At 41.4% G+C, this 18,801-nt stretch overlaps 2 protein-coding genes across 2 annotated transcripts; both read right to left on the bottom strand.

The window, feature by feature from the left end:
* Positions 1 to 208: 208 nt before the first annotated feature.
* LOC119719541 (deleted in lung and esophageal cancer protein 1-like) lies at positions 209 to 5,738 on the bottom strand. The gene is made up of 6 exons (XM_038189003.1): positions 5,227 to 5,738; positions 4,849 to 4,984; positions 4,232 to 4,428; positions 2,915 to 3,069; positions 1,754 to 1,871; positions 209 to 655 (listed from the first exon to the last, which is right to left on the bottom strand). Exons 4-6 carry the CDS (start codon positions 3,024 to 3,026, stop codon positions 532 to 534), a joined length of 354 nt encoding a protein of 117 aa, XP_038044931.1. The 5' UTR covers positions 3,027 to 3,069; positions 4,232 to 4,428; positions 4,849 to 4,984; positions 5,227 to 5,738; the 3' UTR covers positions 209 to 531.
* An 8,212-nt stretch (positions 5,739 to 13,950) lies between these two features.
* On the bottom strand, positions 13,951 to 17,622 carry LOC119719542 (deleted in lung and esophageal cancer protein 1-like). Its single transcript, XM_038189005.1, has 5 exons — positions 17,512 to 17,622; positions 17,083 to 17,266; positions 16,544 to 16,698; positions 15,630 to 15,747; positions 13,951 to 15,047 (listed from the first exon to the last, which is right to left on the bottom strand). The coding sequence occupies exons 3-5, from the start codon at positions 16,653 to 16,655 to the stop codon at positions 14,924 to 14,926; spliced, it is 354 nt and encodes a 117-aa protein (XP_038044933.1). The 5' UTR covers positions 16,656 to 16,698; positions 17,083 to 17,266; positions 17,512 to 17,622; the 3' UTR covers positions 13,951 to 14,923.
* Positions 17,623 to 18,801: the final 1,179 nt, after the last annotated feature.

The following is an 18,801-nucleotide window of genomic DNA, read 5'->3' on the forward strand; positions in this document are numbered from 1 at the left end:
AAATATGATACTGCATGATGTCTCGATAAAATCGTAACAGTTTACTTAAATAAATCGTGTTTTCGTAACTCGAGCCATGCTCGCGCTGCCACGAATCGACTCTGTTTTTACCCCAGACACTGGATACAAAAACAAACACTAATGTAACGCACATGCAGGCACCAGACTATTCCTCATTTGCATACGTGTTCAAAAATCTTGCACATGCAAATGATCCAATACCAGGGTGAGAGAGCAGGTAGTGATGGGCGCGTACTGCTTGACACCCCGGGGACGAGGTTGACATCATACCTTTTTTTTAGGAAAAAGGGTGAAATAGTATCTTGTTTTGTCTCGACACAAAGAACAGGTTTCCAGTCAAAGCACTTTGGTTTGGTGCTAACCACTGTGCAGAAAACATGGCAAGTCCTCATTTTCTAAACAAAAATGACAGCTTACCACACACAATGATTTTATAGGATGTTTCACAATTTTTTGATGTTTTTTTTTTATTGTTTGCAAATGGTGTCCATCCCCTTCCAACCTTTACAATCACACGTCGACCAAGGCTTCGTGTCGGTTGTCGTACGACCCTTGACCTCTAACCTCAAGCGCCTGAGGTGTTTCCCCCAGCATGCCTTGGAAGATAAACTTGCCCCTGTAAGCCACGTTGTGCCTGTTTTAAAAACAACAAAAAATGACCGAAAAGAAAGGAAGATTACATTTTTTGCTATAATTGTATTTTTGGAGTAATTGGATGTCATTACTATAATTACTGCCCTGTATCATGCTTTTAAAGTAACAAGTCAAAAAGGGAAACTACTTTTGTTTTCGTTAAAAATGTGTAGACTTTAAAGAAAAGGTCTGATTTATTTTTTAGAATGCTGTATCAAGAAAACTGCTTGCAGAAGTATGGTGTTACAGTTGACTCTTGTTTAAACAAACTCTGCTTGGCCACAAAAAAAAAAATATTCGGTCTCTGGTCAGACCGAATTGATGCGGCGACGCGGTTTTTTTTGGGGGGTGGCTTTTTTTTTTTGTTCCATAATTTGCCTTGGTGCCTTTATCATTTGCCTTGGTGCAATTTCCCCATTCCTTGGTGCTCCTTGGTACAAAAATTTGAGGTGGTTCGGCAATAGGGGGCGCTGTTGTAGCTTCCGTGTTAATTTGAAGAAAAAAAAAGGTTGACGCGCATGATTAAAATCGCGCACTGACCAGAGACCGAGTATTTTTTTTTTGGCCTTAATACAAATTCTGGTTATAGAGAACATAAAGTTTTGGTCCTCACTGTGAATTTATGTCCATGGGAGCCATGCTCCTCTTAATACAAAATTCTGATATAAAGATTTTGGTGGTGAGTTTGTATTAATGAGAGCTGACCGAATTTTGTGTGTAGTTGTGTGTATGGTTCATGCTAGACGAGCATAAGCATCCTACATGTTACAATGAACAACTCGAAAACAAATCTGAAATAAACTGCTTATAAACAATAAAGAAATCTTAGTGCCACGGTGTGCAGATTTCATTTACAGACTGAGACATCCGGAGTGGGATTGAGGTGTCTAATTTAGGTCCAAGTTTTCTCTAGTCCTATAATTTCTTTTTTAGTGATGTGAACTTTATGTCAGATCATAATAGAAATTTCTGGATGACTACATTCTGAGCAATAAAATGTGTACAACACTGCAATATATGAAACTTTGAGCACAATATCGATGATAAACAGTAAATGACTGGGTTTTTTTTTTTGTGTGAACAAAAATCAAGTTCTTGCCTGGCGGTGAAGTGAACTTTGAGGATCACTTTGCTGCAAGAAACGTGGGTGACCTGTGCTTCCAGAAAGCCGGATGACGGCACAACACGGAACAATTCCTCTGCTTGCTGCTGGGGATCTGTTTTGGGGAGGAATGGAAATAAAATATTTCAAAAAAGGAAATTTTTGTAACTTAACTCTTTCGCTACTGAATTTAATTTCCCGATTTTTTCACGTTTGTACGTAATAAATCTCTGGAAATTCCGCCGTGTGTCGATGTGGACGCCGCCATCTTTAAATGTCTCTCTGTAAACAACCTGCTCAAAATAACCTGCAGCAGACCCCGGCGAGACGTAGCTGGAGTTACCCAGCCCTGAGTTTTATCATTGGGTTGTCTATAGACAACCCAATGATAAAACTCAGGGCTGGGTAACTCCAGCTAGGCGAGACGGAGAGCCGTTGGTCGAGCGGCTCAAACTAGGGTCGGAGGTTATACGATATAAATTATGTAAATGAGGCACACATCATGGGGATTACCCTGTTTATTTACAGTGACGTCACCGGGCCCCTGCCAGCGGCTTGCCGTGCGACATGTACAGTTTTTGTGTGCTGCTGTCAGCGGCTCGCCGTAGCGAAAGAGTTGAACGATATGAACCCATATACTTGTTGGAACCCATTCATTGCTTAGTATGAAATGGCTGACAGTCTTACATTAGGGCCCATTCAATGACAGATCTGCATTGACTACCTTTTCTAGTGAATTTTGGACAATTTGTCCCGAATAAAGAGATTTCTGACTTTTCCGTCACAGATAAACTTGGAAGTTTAAGTCACGGTGTAAGTCACTTTCGTGAAATGTTTCACGACTGAAATCTTGCGCAATGGAAATGCTATGCCAGTTTGCGCCACGTAAATTATGCGTAAGTGGAGTTACGCCACTGGGCAATGTTTCGTAAAATGGACCGATCCAGTAAGCTCCTCCCACTGCGCACGTGGGCAAATTAACACGTGCTCCTCTCCAATGCCGCACTGCATTTCCCTGCCGCGCGCATCATACGCGCGTGCACGCATGTCGGACTTTTGTGCACGCATGTCGGACATAAATCACGGCTGTGATTGGTCAGAATACCATGGGGCAGTGCTTACTGGATCGGTCCATTGGTTGCTGAAGTCCAGACTCACCAGAAATGACCGTCCAGAAGCTGGCCGAGCCCGTCGGATTGCTGATGGTCAATTCCAGCTCCCGCTGCTGCGACACCAGGCACGTGCCAAAGTCCGGGTAGGATGGGGTCATCTGCGGATTGGCCAGGTTGGGCGTGCGATTCCGCAAGCCACGCCTGTAAAATAGAAAAAAGGAGTTCGTTTTACCTTTGCCTTTTATCAGAGAGTCCAGGGTTTGAATCCCACCGGCACCACTGACGTACCATTTGCTGCGTCCTTGGGCAAGACACTTTACATCTATTTGCCTCTCTTAATAAGTGGGTATCGGCGCAGCCACAAACTGATATCGATATGGATAGGGTTAATCTTTGCTCAGGATCAGACAAGGGTTTAATCCACTGATCTCCATATAAAGACTGGATAGCGGATAAAGAACCGCACAATGAATTCATTTGACGCCATAGTGGTGAGACCGGCTGGTGATCTATGAAGGACAAGTTGCCGTCTTTGTAACATCGTAGTTCCATGGGCGTAGCGAGGGGAGGCAAGGGAGGGCACTTGCCCCCCCCCCCCCCCCCCCCGGAAAAGCAACAACAACACAAAAAAAAGAAGAAAAAAAAAGAAAAGAAAAAGAGGCGCGAAGACAAAGTGGTGTAAATTTAATAAGTTGGGGGGGGGGCAAAATGTCCCTGCCCCCCTCTCAAACTGATAAATCGAGAATGTGTTGAGAAATACAAACATTATTTGGCAAAAACTTTTTTTGCCCCCCTCTAGAAAAAATCCTGGCGACGCCCATGCGTAGTTCGCGTGGTTTACGTTTTGTCCACCGCCACTGACCACGTTTCACAACTTGTCAAATGTTGTGGTTTACTTTTGAATGCCGCAGTTCACTTTTTACGTTTGTAAATATAATCACGACAGAAATTTGTCCCTTTTTTAGATCATCACAATACGTGTACGTGATCAAAATGCGCGTTTACTCATGATACAGCGCGCGCTGTATGCACGCGCAGAACGTTTGTATATATACGCGGCCATTTTTGAAAGACCTGGGGCGATCTGGTCAAAATGTAAATTCAAGCCTGTGACTCGTGTATGGGTATCCGCCATCCAGTCTTTATATAGAGATCAGTGGTTTAATCTCACAGCTGGCTGTACGTTATGTCCTTGGGCAAGGCACTTTACCCCTACTTGTCTCTCTTTAATCATTCTCCCAGGAGAAAAAGTGGGTAACACAAGCTGATATCAATAGGGATAGCTGGGGTTTGTTTGGTTTCGGGCGTTACACGGACTAATACGTTAAACCCTCACTGTAAAGGGGGAAATGTATCACTATACCGCTTTGAGGAATCCTTGGACTCCTTGTCTTTGTCTGGTGGTGTCGGGGGTTTGGCCGATCCGAAATGTTCCAGGGTGATGTGGATTCGAAGGGTGCGGCGATGGCGGTGTGGTTTGAGACCTGGACCACATGGCTAGGGGTCGGTGGAGCCTAGCTCGACATCATGGCCATATAGTCCAACAACAATTCCTCGTCCCTGAATCAAAGAGGGAAAAAAAAATTAAATTAAAAGAAAAGCCAAATACAATCAAAACTAGAGAAAGCAAGCCTTCAACCGAACCGAAATAGCAAAAAAGTTTGAAGAATAAACTGTAGCGGTAACATGCAGGGGTTGATCTAAGTTTGGCTCAATAGGGGGGGGGGGGGGGGGGGGGGAGATGTGAATGTTTTTGTTTAAGCGGTGTGAGAGAAACCCTGCAATGATATTCAATAAACTGGATTAGGGACTTATAACCTAATTCACATGTTGACCAGGTAGGATTCGAACTGGGGCCCCCCAAGTCAAGGTGGAAGGCAAGTGAAATTCCACTGCGTCTACCTTACTTCGTTTTTTTTTTACTAAAGCCCCTCCCATCTACCAAGGAAGAATTTACCAGAGGATATTCGCTAAGCTTACCCATGTTCCCAGTTAGGGTTCGGGGTCTCGATAGTCACTAGGCATATAAGGCCGCTCACAATACATGAATTAAGTGGACGAGTGGGTTGGCCATTCCCTCGACAAAACACGGAATCTTCACATCGTCAAGCATTTCCTGTTAATATGGATAAAAAAAATCAAAATGTGACAAATCAAAAGGGGGACGAAGGGTGGGGGGGGGGGGGCCTCTTCTGCACCCTCCGCATTCAACATTGGAGAGAGTAAAGCCTACCCCTAGAACTATGGGGCACCGCAAAGCCACAGATCTACTTCTACATGCTAAGTGAAACCAAGTGATTTCAATTTGAAGCCTTAAAGACTAGAGTGGTACATGTCCAACTGTTTGAAAAGACTGACCTCTCTGGTAGCAGACTATGGAGCGATGTTCAAAAATAGAGACCAGTACCAGATGTTTCTCTTGACTCAGTTGACTGTTGCGCACTTGATTTTTCGCCTCTCGAGTGCTTTGCTAGAGAGCAAAATCTTGCTTGTAATCTTGCTTGTAATTGAGGGTACAGTTGAAGTTGAGGGATTATATGACCCATCAACGTGGGCAGAGCTAAACTTTAATAAGAAGGCATGTGGTTGCAGTATAGAAATAACAGGAAAGAATAACACTTGATGAGATACAATAATTGGTTAATACCTTGGATTGAAATTGCAGTAGTGGAATTTCCAACATTCCACAAAAGTTTGTTATGAAAATACTTTCAAAATGGAGTGGCTTCCTCGTTCTTTCCTGAAATGATTTCAGCGATTGTGCAGTTTGCGAGCCCCTCTTTAGCATGTAATTCAGTTTTGATCAAAAGAGTCGAGGGTGTTTTTAACTTAATCATTCAAAATTGACCTTTTCAACCTAAAGCTGACTTCTCTCAATTCTAATGATTTTGTTCTCTCTGTCTTAGGGAACCGGGCCCGTAACTACACGATCGTGTAGTGTAGGGCCCGGTTGAACAAAATCCACTGTAAAATTATTAGACCAAAACTAGTTGGCGACATTCTCAATAAACAGGTATGTCATAGATTTTTGAGGGGAAATTTGGGGGTAAAATGACGATGACAGCGCGGCGACAACACTCCACACAGCAATTTTACTGGACTACCTCCGTAAATAAAGGCCACACTTCCACCATGTACAAAAACATGTCGAACATTGTCAAATTTTTATTTTCATATTTAGGCTTAGGCCTAGTTTGTAGTTTGTTTTTGCTTTAGAACTAAGAAGCATACTCACCCTCTTTATAGGCTAATCAGAAAGTGCTGCCTTTTTCAAATGTCTAATTTTAGTGAAAATTCCAGATTCATTTGCACACGTTTGCGTATCAAAATTTCAACATGAAATTTCACAAAAATTAGACATCTGAAAAAGGCAGCACTTTCTGATTAGCCTATCAATGCCTAAAGAGGCTATGAGTATGCTTCTAAAGCAAAAAACCCCAACAAACTAAGCCTAAATGTGAAAATCAAAATTTGACAAAGTGCGACACGTTTTTGTACATGTGGAACTAAGTGTGGCCTATGTTTACGGAGGTAGTCCAGTAAATTGGCCACATTTATAGTATGGGGCTAGGCCACGGCACACAACACGAAAATAAAGATGGCGAATCACCGGCCGATGTACTTGTAGTTGTACCGTCATGACCGTCACGGTGTGAGTCACACAAATGCACGGCGCGCTGAATCGCAAGGCACAAACCGCGCAGGGAAATCGTGATTTCTACACCAAGAAACTGTTCAAAACTGCAAAACGTGTGTCATTAGAATTGAGAAAAGTCTGCTTTTGATTGTAAAGGTGATTTTTGAGCAATAAAAAACATTTTTTACTCTTATTTAATCAAAACAAAACAGGGGCCCGACACTACACGATCGCCTAGACTACGTTTTTATTCCTCCATGCATGCAACAATCAACGACATTAACTAGGGATCGATGGGACGAACAACAGAAACACAGGCAAACTTGGTCCATGTACACATAGAGCTAGCGTCCAATCAGTTAAAGGGAATATACAACATTTGCAAACATCGAAAAATAAAGCTACCAAGTTTTTGCGAAATACCTTAATAGGATGTTGGTAAATGACAGTCTAAAGCATCCTGTAAAATTATGGCACCTGGTATACTGTCATTTTCAAGAAAAGTGTTATTTTTGTATCAATTTCCAACGCTGATCGGCCGATCAGCGTTGGAAACAACTGGCTTTTTTTCAAATACTGACCCCAATTGACCATTGCACTTGTTTGCAATCGATTACAAACCTATGAACGGGTACGAGCCAGCTAGACTGGTTCCCTGACCTTACAATTCCCCAATGTATGTAAACTGCTCTGTTTCTTCTTATATGGAGTCAGGGAACCAGACTACAGGAAAATGATCGTTTTTCTTGGTTTTTATAGCATTTTCGAACCCAAAACCTCCACAAATTCAATGTAGCTATATTTGCTTTATATTTCCAAACCCCCAATTCCATCCATTTCTGAAAATTACAGCAAAAGCAAATGATGTATATTCCTTTTGAAAATTGTCAAAAGAAAAATGAAAAAACGAACCCTTTACCGTTTACCCTATTTTAGTATTATAATCTTGTGACGATTTTCAAACGGTAACTGATTGGACGGTTGGAGGAAGGAATTAACTTATATGCACAGAGCCAAATTACGCAGTGCATACAAACAATCAAAGTTCCCTCGAATTGCGCAAACATCGCAATTCGAAAACCACAAAACCCTCGAAAACCACAAAACCCTACTACACAATGCATGCATTATGCAGTAGCTAGGGTTTTAAAAACCCTGGCCTTAGTCATAATGCATGCATTGTGTTTTATTTGTCCATGGTTTTACAAACATTGGGAAATAAGGTATGGGGACTCCAACCACTTACCACAAGGGGTGCTTATATTCCGATCATGCAAAATGACTTAAGGACTTAATCATATACCAGACAGCACGCGTTACGAAGTCGAAATGTATATCTTATAAATTCAAAACACAGCGAATAAAGTGCCCCTCCAAAAACTTGCACCGCCCTGCCATTAAGAAATGGATTCGACCAAAATGTGACCGGCTCCACCAAAAAGGGTATTATGTTGCAAAAAAGTGAAATTGAGTTATATATTTTGTTGGAAAGCCCACAATGTAAGCTTTCATTTGGTATATAATAGAGCTCCATAGCCCATTCTGTTCTGGAGATATGACGTATTTTTGCATATTAAGTACATGTACTTCCTTGGAGTTCAAATTACACAACTGAGAAAACAGGCTTTGAAATAGCTGGCTTTGTTGTAGAACAACAGAACGATGCACACAAACTGGTTGTTTTTTCCACTTTGTTCATCAAAATCAACATTTCTGTGAATGAAACCTGAAACTCTAGGTATTAAAGATGTCAATCATGACAAAAAATGAAAATCACATTTTGACAAAATTTTCACCCTCTCTATGTTGAGCGGGCCATTGCACAATAATGCACAGCGTGACTTAATGCCCTTTTTGTGGAGCCAGTCACAAATAAGAAGAATAGCGCAAACATGCTCTTATCGATAGTGCTAGTGGTCTTCAACAATTCAACATATTCCTTTTTACTAATTGCATTATGGATGGAAAAGGTACAAAAACGTTTCTAGTGAGCGTCTTCGAGAAAACACTCAAATTCGAAAAGACATGGTGCAAAACGAATTGATGGAAATATCGCCTGAAAAAACGTGGTCGGAGGTATTAGCGGATATATGCCCGGGCTTATACCAAGGGGGGATGGAAAGACTTCAGATCAAGCTCGCATCATCAGAGGCTTCATCGGATTCTCTTCCTATCTCTGTGTCGAGAGATCAACGAGTGAGCTGTGCCATCAAGTTTCGCCCCTCCTTGGATATAGTCCACTTCGAGCTGACACATCCCGAGTATCCATCTCGATACGTTTTTTCGGGTAAGTTGTGCTAGCGCTACTGTTGTTCATCACTTCCATGCCACGGAGATTATTTCATGTTATTTCTTTTTTATTTAAAGTTGATTTAGCTTGAACTTGTGAAATATTTAAATAGAATAGTTGACTCATCCTTATTTTATTTTTTGAAATTTATTTTGGACACATTTAACAACATTTAAATACAAAATAGATCAGTCAACCTCACAATCTTAAAATTATTGATGGCAATAGAGCATCAGAGGCGGCCCATGGTGTGTGCCGTAGTTGCCGGTCATTGTGCAGGTGTTTCTTACCCCCTTTTACCTTTGTATTCTTCTTCACTTATTTTTTCATGAATACAAAATCATATGGGCCGGACGGTAAATAAGATTTGTTTCTATTGTGTTTTTGTAAAGTCGCCCCAAGATTAATAATCTTGGGGTGACTTTACAACTCACACTCACAGGCATGCAACTGGGAAATCACCAAAAAAAGAAGGAAATTCAAATTTTTCCCAGACTTTGTACGGTGTTTTTCTATTTTCAATGGCACACATGGGAAGTAACACAGAGGAAATCAGCTGATCCGAGGAAAAGTTGCATGCTTGAACTCAATAATTGACACGGAAACTTAGATAACTTTCAGAAAGGGCCGGACAATCCCGGTACACACCGTTATTTCGTTGCACCGTTTTGGATTTCCTCAAAAACAAAAAAGAAAACGTCGTTTTACATTTTTGTAAAACGGTCAAACGGTATTAAGATAAATAATAAATAAACGGTTCTTCCGTTTTATCAGTTTAGCAAAATTCACTACAGCATAAGGATCAATGATTTTTGTTTTACACAAATAACTTTGAAAAACAGCAAAATGGTCAGGATACCCATGGAGCTACTTGTTTGAGCAAGACCCTGGTTGGAGTGCGCCTACTTAAGTCAGTTCGCGGGTACTGTGTTGTGTTGCGTTGCGCACGCGTCACTCTCCCTAAAAATAGCATAGCTAGCTCCAATAACAAACGGGCCGACACCAGAATTAGAACAGCAAGAATAACATCTGGCACGTGGCGATGAATGGGACCGATCCAGTAAACACCGCCCCATGGTATTCTGACCAATCACAGCCGTGATTTATGTCCGACATGCGGAAGCGTAACACCCGATGACTGTTTTATGCACTATCGGTTGCCGTTCCAGTACCGCAGCCGTGATGCGAGTGGTAAACCTCATGTCGGTGCATAAAACAGTCATCGGGTATTACGCTTCCGCGTGACGTCATGCGCGCTGTGCACCAGCGCGCTGTGCATGGTATGTAATCGACCGTCACTTCTGATACCTGTCGCAGAACATGGATATCGTGGGTGATATTGGTTGGTCGTGATAGCGCCCTCTCGCGGTGGCCGGTTACAGCTGTGGCCGGTTATCGGCGTAGCATAGTACGAATGAAATCACAACTAGCATCCAAACAGCTCGAATTTATGGGGTCGCAAAAGTGGACCCCGAAATTCGTTCTCGCAAGCATAATACAGGAATAACACAAAAACGCCCAGTTTTGAAAGGATAGTTGTGTGGATGTTTATATCCTACTTTTAAAAGTTATTTCCGATTATCATCATCTCATTCAAAGCGCGTTTTGTAGCCCAATTGGGCTGTTCCAGGACCTAGTGTCCCTTTAATCTGAAAGAGGTTTTTTTTTGCGAAGATTGCGCAAGGGTCCGGTTGCGCAGTCACAAGAATGTGCATGCGCATTCTTATGATTGTGCAAATCACAAGAAAGCGCACAACAGCCCGACTGCATGCCGTACAGTACTTTATCGCAGGGGGGTCAGACAAGTCGACCGTTGAGACAACTTGACTTGGGACAAGTCGACCGTTGAGACAACTCGACTCGGGACAAGTCGACCGTTGAGACAACTCAACCGTATAATCAGAGCGTGAATTTATCAGAGTATCCCAGCGTCCCAGGGTGGGAATGGAAAGGGGGGGGGGGTTACGAGCGAAAGGATGTACGAATCAGTCGGAACGCAGAGAGTAGTATTGGCCAGTCAAAAGAGCTACTTTCTATCTTTTTAATTGAAAAAAGTGAATTTCTTTAACAAAAATTTCAATAAATTAATTTGACCCATCCACCCACATTTTCAATAGAAAATCAAAATTTAAAAACATGGAACAATTTGAATGGCCCTCAAGTATGTTCCGAATTTCAGATTAATCTGTTCATGGAGGAATCCATGATCTGTTGTTGCAAACGCTAGTGTTACACCTTGAATTATCTCCAAAGAAAATTTCGACAAGGATCGGCAGCAACCAAGACTTAAAGGAGTAAAAAAGCTGCGTAGTTCTTGGCGAAGAAATCTTTCAGTGATCATATAAAAGAGCTAGAAAAAGAGATAAAGATGATGAAGGCTCTTCCTGCATCATCTTTATTTGTGTATTTTTAAAGAATTGTAAAATGAAAAGCCTCTTTGAACATTATTATGATGGAATATGCACTATACAAATGAATAATAGTTATTATTATTCCACATCGTTACGCAGCGGGCAATGGCGTGTCAAGCATGGATGGTTCGACTGACGCGGCAGGCGATGCTGCACCGGGGCCGTTGCGTTCCAGAGATGAGAGCCTTGAGGAAGGTTTGGCAAGTGTCCGCATTGGAGGCGAGCATCCCGAGTCCTGCCCTTCGCCTCGCCCAGAAGCAACAGGTGCTGAAGAGGACAAAGGAGCAAGGGCCCTGGCTGAGATAAAAGCCGCAGCTATGGCATCCCAACAAGATGCCTTTGACAAGCTTGGGAAGGGCAATAACAGCTCCGTCTAAGTCTCCAGCCGGGAAAAAGTGGTAAGCGTTTTGTATTACAATTGCTGGTTTAAGCAATATTCCCAGACTGAAGACCATGGCCCCTTTTCACATGCTGGTAAAAAAGAAAATACTAATGCTTGGGGGGGGGGGGAATAAAGGCAAAACTTTACATGTAGTAACTGCCCAGTGGTTTGCTGAAATTAGAACGTGCAAAGAAATTGCTGACTTTTATTGGTTATTTCTCTTTTCGTACATATTTTACAATGCCCGAATAAATCCCAAATATCTTATTAGTAGGTTGCTGGATCACGTCATTGAATTATTCATCTCAACCGAAGGTCTGGCCGCACCGCCACCCCCCCCCCCCCCCCAAGTTCTATTCATCGGTAAATGAAACTTCCATTGCACGGTCACACTATTCGTGGCTCTGACCAATCATATGACGAGGATTTATTCAGGTGTTGTTTCTAATTTGTGCAATGCAAAGAATAATTTCACTTAGTGACAATGGAACCATTGCTCTCATAAACATTCATTATTTGTTTACTGTAGGCTTTTCTGAAATGATGAATCCCATTTCAAATGACATGTCGGTGGTGTGTGTCAGTATGGACTGGGGAAGCAGAGGGGTGGGTTGCCAAGGGTATAGGAGACCTGTCGATTGGCTGAGGCTGGCCCTTGGGTATATGAGATCCGTTTGGTAAAGGACAGCTACCAATAAAAACCAGAACAGTGCAAAGATATTGCTGTTAATAAGTCACATATTCTGTGAATATAAAAATAAAAATAACCGAGTATAGATATTGCTGTTAAAAAAAGTCACTTTTTTTCTGTAAATCTTGTTAAAAAAAAGAACAAAGTTTAAACAAAAATTGCTTTCTTTCCTTTGTGTTTTTAACAGTGAGGGTCTCATTGGACGCAAAACGAAATCAGCAATGTTTGGATTGGAGCAACATCTGTCCAAGTTGAGAACTCCTCTTCTCTAGTTTTTTAGACCATGGTTCCACGACCAAAGATTTTTTTGTTCTTGATCCCAGCACCCGTGTGGCATCTACACCACATGTGCCTTTAGTCTGGCACCGTGTGTTTCATCATGGAGGAATGTGTTTTTATTCCTCCATGGTTTCATATACTTCTATTTGTAGGAAATATTAAGTCAAGAGTCCTCAGTTTATGTGGATGCAAAATTGGCTTTTTTTAGCATTTTTCAGCTTACACTGTGAAAGGTTTAACCATTCTAAATCAATTATACAGAATTTTGTGCACTCTAGGACCTGCTTTACCAGGCATGCCTTGTCTTCTTTTACTGATACCAGTGTCTTGCATCTACATAAAAATTGCATGAAGATTGTTTTAAATGGATTATAGAGCTAAAAGCGCTTTAGTTTAGATAACCGTATGTACGCTGCATTCGGGTGAATTTTTTCAAGTACTACCATTAGGCAAAAAAAAAGTACTCGGTCTCTGGTCAGCGCGCGCGTTGATTTTAATCATGCGCGTTAACCTTTTTTTTTTCTTCAAATTAACACGGAAGCTACAATAGCACCCTCTATTGCCGTGCCTCAAATTTTTGTACCAAGGAGCACCAAGGAATGGGGAAATTGCACCAAGGCAAATGAAAGGGCACCAAGGCAAATTATGGAGGACATCAATGTATAATGAGGACACACAAAAGCAAAATAGTAGGCCTACCCACCTTGTCTGTATAATTCAAGCTTGAAAAAAAAAAAAGCCAACCCCCCCCCCCCCCCCAAAAAAAAGCGCGTCGCCGCATCAATTTCGGAACTTCGGTCTGACCAGAGACCGGATATTTTTTTTTTTGGCCTTAACTGTATAATATAAAATTATGTGCAGCTATGTAGAGCTTATTCAAAGGGGCATTACGGCCTGAAATCCCGAAAAGTTCATGATTTCGATTGTTTACTTACCATATTTCAAAGGTCTGGTTGAAAGGAAACTACCCTAATATCTTTTTGTTTCCGAGCAAAGACGAAAATGCCCGGTTGCTCACATCGGACGCAACAAATATTTTTTGACACACTCAAGTATATATACATATTTCAAGTTGTATCTATTCAATGTTTCGTACACGTTCTGTGTGTGTATATGTGAATACACACAGCACTGATACACAAAATGTTATTTCTGGACGTCCGCAGAATGCAATACCGTGCGACTGGATTCACAACTAGCACTCAACAATTCGATTTTTTCAAAATGTCAAAATAGTGACCCCTGAAATTCGTTCTCGCATGGTTCTTGCAAATATAACAGAAAAACGCCCAGTTTATAACGGATGGTTGTGTGGACGTTCATATTCAACTTTTAAATGCTCTTTCCAATTAATATCATTTCATTTCAAACGTGTTTTGTAGCCCAATTGGGTGCATTCCAGGCCGTTATTCCCTTTAAGTAATTAATGAATTTTTTTTTCATCGTATCAGCAATATTGGAACCTGTGCGATAATAAGATTCAAGGCATCAAATGCCCAGTTGGACCTTATGCATAGAATTTTTTGTCAAGTTTTTGATTTTCATTTTTCAAATTCTTACTGTCTTCCAAAATAGGGGGAAAATAAATCAAATAAAACAATTCTCAAAGTTACATGTAATACAAATGATTTTCAAAAAAAAAAAATGAAAGCGAAATAAATATGCTTCAGTTTCCAATATTGTGACAATACGTGTACTCAGTACTTTAAAAAAAATTCTGCAGTACATGTTTATTATTTGCCTTAACTATATACAGTTGATGACCTATATTTATAAATTTGCAAAGACTTTACAATGAAGTCAAACTGCTTAAAATATATATAGAAATTAACTGATAAAATCCAAACATATGAGGCATATAATGCAGAAATTTTTCCTCAATTATTTTAATAATACATTTTTGGCCAGCATTCTACATATTGGTCGGATAATTTTATGTTCATGTGGTTGACGCCAAGTTCATGTCCAGTGATATAAGAAGCTTCCTTGTTAAAAGTTATGGACACCATTTCCAATTTTTTTGTTTGTATTTTTGCTGATTTTATTAACAACAATACAGTGAATCAGAAGCAGCTTATTAGATATACTTTTTGAGAAAACTGAAAATGCATCTTTATTTTTCTTGACACAAAGAGCAGGTTTCCGTTGAAAGCACAGTGGTTTGGCCCTAACCATCACAAGGAAATAATGGTTAATTCCTCTTACCATGCGCAAAACTTACAGCATACCATGCGCAACAATTTCACAAGGTGCTTGATCCTATCATTTACTTGCAATCAAGACGGATAATTCACAATTTTTTGACAGTTTCATTTTTGAATATTTGCATGGTGTCCATCCCCTTCAAGGAACTTAAAGAATCTGGTCACACGTCGACCAAGGCTTCGTGGCGGCTGTCGTATGACCCTTGACCTCTGACCTCTAGCTCCTGAGGTGTTTCCCCCAGCATGCCTTGGAAGATAAACTTGCCCCTGTAGGCCACGTTGTGCCTGTTTTGAAAACAAAAATGACCGAAAAGAAAGGAAGATTATATTTTTTGCTATAATTATATTTTTGGAGTAATTGGATGTCATTACTGTAATTACTGCCCTGTATCATGCTTTTCAAGTAACACATCAAAAAAATTTAAAAATACTTATGTTTTTGTTTAGAAAACTGTATCAAGAAAACATGGTTGCAGAAGTATGGTTACAGTCGACTTCCGTTAAAACAAGCTCTGTTAAAACAAATTCTGGTTTACTAGAGAACATAAAGACTTATATGGGACCGATGCTCCACTTAATACAAAATTCTGAAATGCCAAACATTTTGCTAGGCCTTGCTGAGTTTGTATTAACGAGAGTCGACTGAAGTTTGTGTGTAGGGGCCTTGACAAGCATATCTATCCTACATGTATATGTAACAGTGAGCAACTAAAAGCAAATCTGGAATAAACTGCTTGTAAAAAAGAAAGGCAACTTTGGACTATTGTGTACAATATTTATGGAACTTTGAGAACAATATCCAAGATGTACAGTAAGTGACCGGTGTTCAGTTGTTATTTATTTATGAACAATAACCAAGTAGCTTGCCTGGCGGTGAAGTGAACTTTGTGGATCATTTTGCTGCGAGAAACGTGGGTGACATGCGCTTTCAGAAAGCCGGATGACGGCACAACGCGGAACAATTCCTCCGCTTGCTTCTGGGGATCTGTTTTGGGGAGGAATGGAAATAAAATATTTCAAAAAAGGAAATTTTTGTAACTTAACTCTTTCGCTACTGAATTTAATTTCCCGATTTTTTTCACGTTTGTACGTAATAAATCTCTGGAAATTCCGCCGTGTGTCGATGTGGACGCCGCCATCTTTAAATGTCTCTCTGTAAACAACCTGCTCAAAATAACCTGCAGCAGACCCCGGCGAGACGTAGCTGGAGTTACCCAGCCCTGAGTTTTATCAGGGCTGGGTAACTCCAGCTAGGCGAGACGGAGAGCCGTTGGTCGAGCGGCTCAAACTAGGGTCGGAGGTTATACGATATAAATTATGTAAATGAGGCACACACCATGGGGATTACCCTGTTTATTTACAGTGATGTCACCGAGCCCCTGCCAGCGGCTTGCCGTACGACATGTACAGTTTTTGTGTGCCGCTGTCAGCGGCTCGCCGTAGCGAAAGAGTTGAACGATATGAACCCATATACTTGTTGGAACCCATTCATTGCTTAGTATGAAATGGCTGACAGTCTTACATTAGGGCCCATTCAATGACAGATCTGCATTGACTACCTTTTCTAGTGAATTTTGGACAATTTGTTCTGAATAAAGAGATTTCTGGCTTTCCCGTCACAGATAAACTTGGAAGTTTAAGTCACGGTGTAAGTCACTTTCGTGAAATGTTTCACAACTGAAATCTTGCGCAATGGAAATGCTATGCCAGTTTGCGCCACGTAAATTATGCGTAAGTGGAGTTACGCCACTGGGCAATGTTTCGTAAAAGTCCAGTCTCACCAGAAATGACCGTCCAGAAGCTGGCCGAGCCCGTCGGATTGCTGATGGTCACTTCCAGCTCCCGCTGCTGCGACACCAGACACGTGCCAAAGTCCAGGTAGGATGGGGTCATCTGCGGATTGGCCAGGTTGGGCGTGCGATTCAGCAAGCCACACCTGTAAAATAGACAAAAGGAGTTTGTTTTACCTTTGCCTTTTATCAGAGAGTCCAGGGTTTGAATCCCACCGGCACCACTGACGTACCATATGCTGCGTCCTTGGGCAAGACACTTTACACCTATTTGCCTCTCTTAATAAGTGGGTATTAGCACAGCCACAAACTGATATCGATATGGATAGGGTTCTTTGCTCAAGATAGACAGTCATTAATCTCACTGCTGACTGTACGTTATGTCCTTGGGCAAGGCACTTTACCCCTACTTGGTGGGTAACACAAGCTGATATCAATAGGGATAGCTGGGGTTTGTTTGGTTTAGGGCGTTAACTTACACGGACTAATACGTTAAACCCTCACCATAAAGGGGGAAATGCTCACTATACCTCTTTTAGGAATCCTCGGACTCCTTGTCTTTGTCTGGTGGTGTTGGTTCGGCCGATCCGAAATGCTCCAGAGTGATGTGGAAAGGTGCGGCGATGGAGGTGTGGTTTGTGACCCGACCACACGGCTAGGCGTGGAGCCTAACTCGACGTCGTGGCCATATAGTTCAACAACAATTCCTCGTCCCTGAATCAAAGAGGGGAAAACAATTTTAAAAAAAACGAAAGGCCAAATACAATCAAAACTAGAGAAAGCAAGCCTTACATTGAATCAGAATATAGCTATTAAAGTTGTAGAATGACGTGTAGTGGCAACATGCAGGGAGGGATCGAGGTTTGGCTCAATAGGGGAGGGGGGGGGACAGATGTGAATGTTTTTGTTTAAGCATTGGGAGAGAAACCCTGTAATAAACTGGGTTAGGGACTAATAACCTAATTCACATGTTGACCAGGTAGGATTCGAACTGGGGACCCCAAGCCAAGGTGGAAGGCAGAGTTGTGACTTAGTCAATGAACTGTTCCGCACGTGAAATACACACAACTTCCTGAATGTGCAAAAGTTATAGCCACCGCGTCTTCGCGTGAGCATCAGGCGTTGTCGGCAAGCGAATACGTTTAAATTCAACTTGCAATGGTCTCCGAGACTAGTCCCCGCCTCCAATAAACGTTTATACATTTGAAATACGCAGTGGATGGATCGGGATGCAGTCTAGATCACCCCCAACTCTCCTTTTCTGGCCGTTGATAGGATACTTGTGCACGGACCCCATAGGCTATCTGGTTTGGCTTTGGGTCTAGGATTGTTTTCCATTGATAAAAGGTCATGACCCACAAATAATGAAATCCAGAATTGTTTTAAAATTTATTTTGAGGTTTTAGGAATACAAAACAACCCAGCTGGAATAATTCAATACAATTGTAGGTCCCAAGAAGCATGTATACACAAATCAATTTCAGGGGGCCTAAACCTTCAAAATAAAAACAAACATTAAATATGTGTCGTGGATTAGTCAAACGCGTAGGCATGCTATAGCCATTCCTAAGTCAAGTTTCGCAATGCATATATACATCATAGGAATTCGTACGATCGACTGTGAAAGGGTTTTAGTTTGGTTTCGAGATGTATGGTGGCCCTGAAGGGACATGCGATTTTGTTTGCAATGTCGTGAATTTTATTGCATACCTTTGTCGCATACCTTTGGGGTGATTTCATTTTTGCGGGCAATTTGTTAGTGACCTAGAGAGTACGCAAGTGGCGTTGGTCCCATTTTGTATACCCAAGATACTTCAAGGCAGGAGCTTGGGTACCAGGCAGTTACATTTCAGCGTGGCCAAGGTCATACCAAACTAAACTTAGCCGCGTTATGGGCCCAAAACCTAGCCGCGTTCTTAGCCGCGTACTTTTTAATACATTTTATTTGCTGATGACTCAAATTTCATAAAGATATTGATGTTCTAATTAATACTGCAAATTCCGAATTAATTAAAATATCGGACTGGATCAAAAGAAAAAAATCACAGGAGTTGTTGAGAATATAATACATTTATCCAGATTAAAACTAAAGCATTGTGACGATTTTTAATGTTGGTTCTGCAGCGATAAAGATGCCCCCTCCTACGGCATCGGAGACAGTACGCGTATACTGCACATACCGTGCATAGGCCTATTTGCACACAAAAAACCTAGGTGGGTAAAACGCGGAACTCTCATTTTAAAAGGTC

Source organism: Patiria miniata, unplaced genomic scaffold (assembly GCF_015706575.1).
Source record: "Patiria miniata isolate m_02_andy unplaced genomic scaffold, ASM1570657v1 HiC_scaffold_8, whole genome shotgun sequence".
NCBI classification, from domain to species: Eukaryota; Metazoa; Echinodermata; class Asteroidea; order Valvatida; family Asterinidae; genus Patiria; species Patiria miniata.

Coding starts and splice junctions, on each gene's coding strand:
- LOC119719541 (XM_038189003.1), bottom strand. CDS start 3,026: ATGACCCCATCCTACCCGGACTTTGGCACGTGCCTGGTGTCGCAGCAG. Junction 1,872..2,914: donor CTTCTGGACGGTCATTTCTG/GTGAGTCTGGAC, acceptor TCCCCAAAACAG/ATCCCCAGCAGCAAGCAGAG. Junction 656..1,753: donor AAAGTTCACTTCACCGCCAG/GCAAGAACTTGA, acceptor TTTTTAAAACAG/GCACAACGTGGCTTACAGGG.
- LOC119719542 (XM_038189005.1), bottom strand. CDS start 16,655: ATGACCCCATCCTACCTGGACTTTGGCACGTGTCTGGTGTCGCAGCAG. Junction 15,748..16,543: donor CTTCTGGACGGTCATTTCTG/GTGAGACTGGAC, acceptor TCCCCAAAACAG/ATCCCCAGAAGCAAGCGGAG. Junction 15,048..15,629: donor AAAGTTCACTTCACCGCCAG/GCAAGCTACTTG, acceptor TTTTCAAAACAG/GCACAACGTGGCCTACAGGG.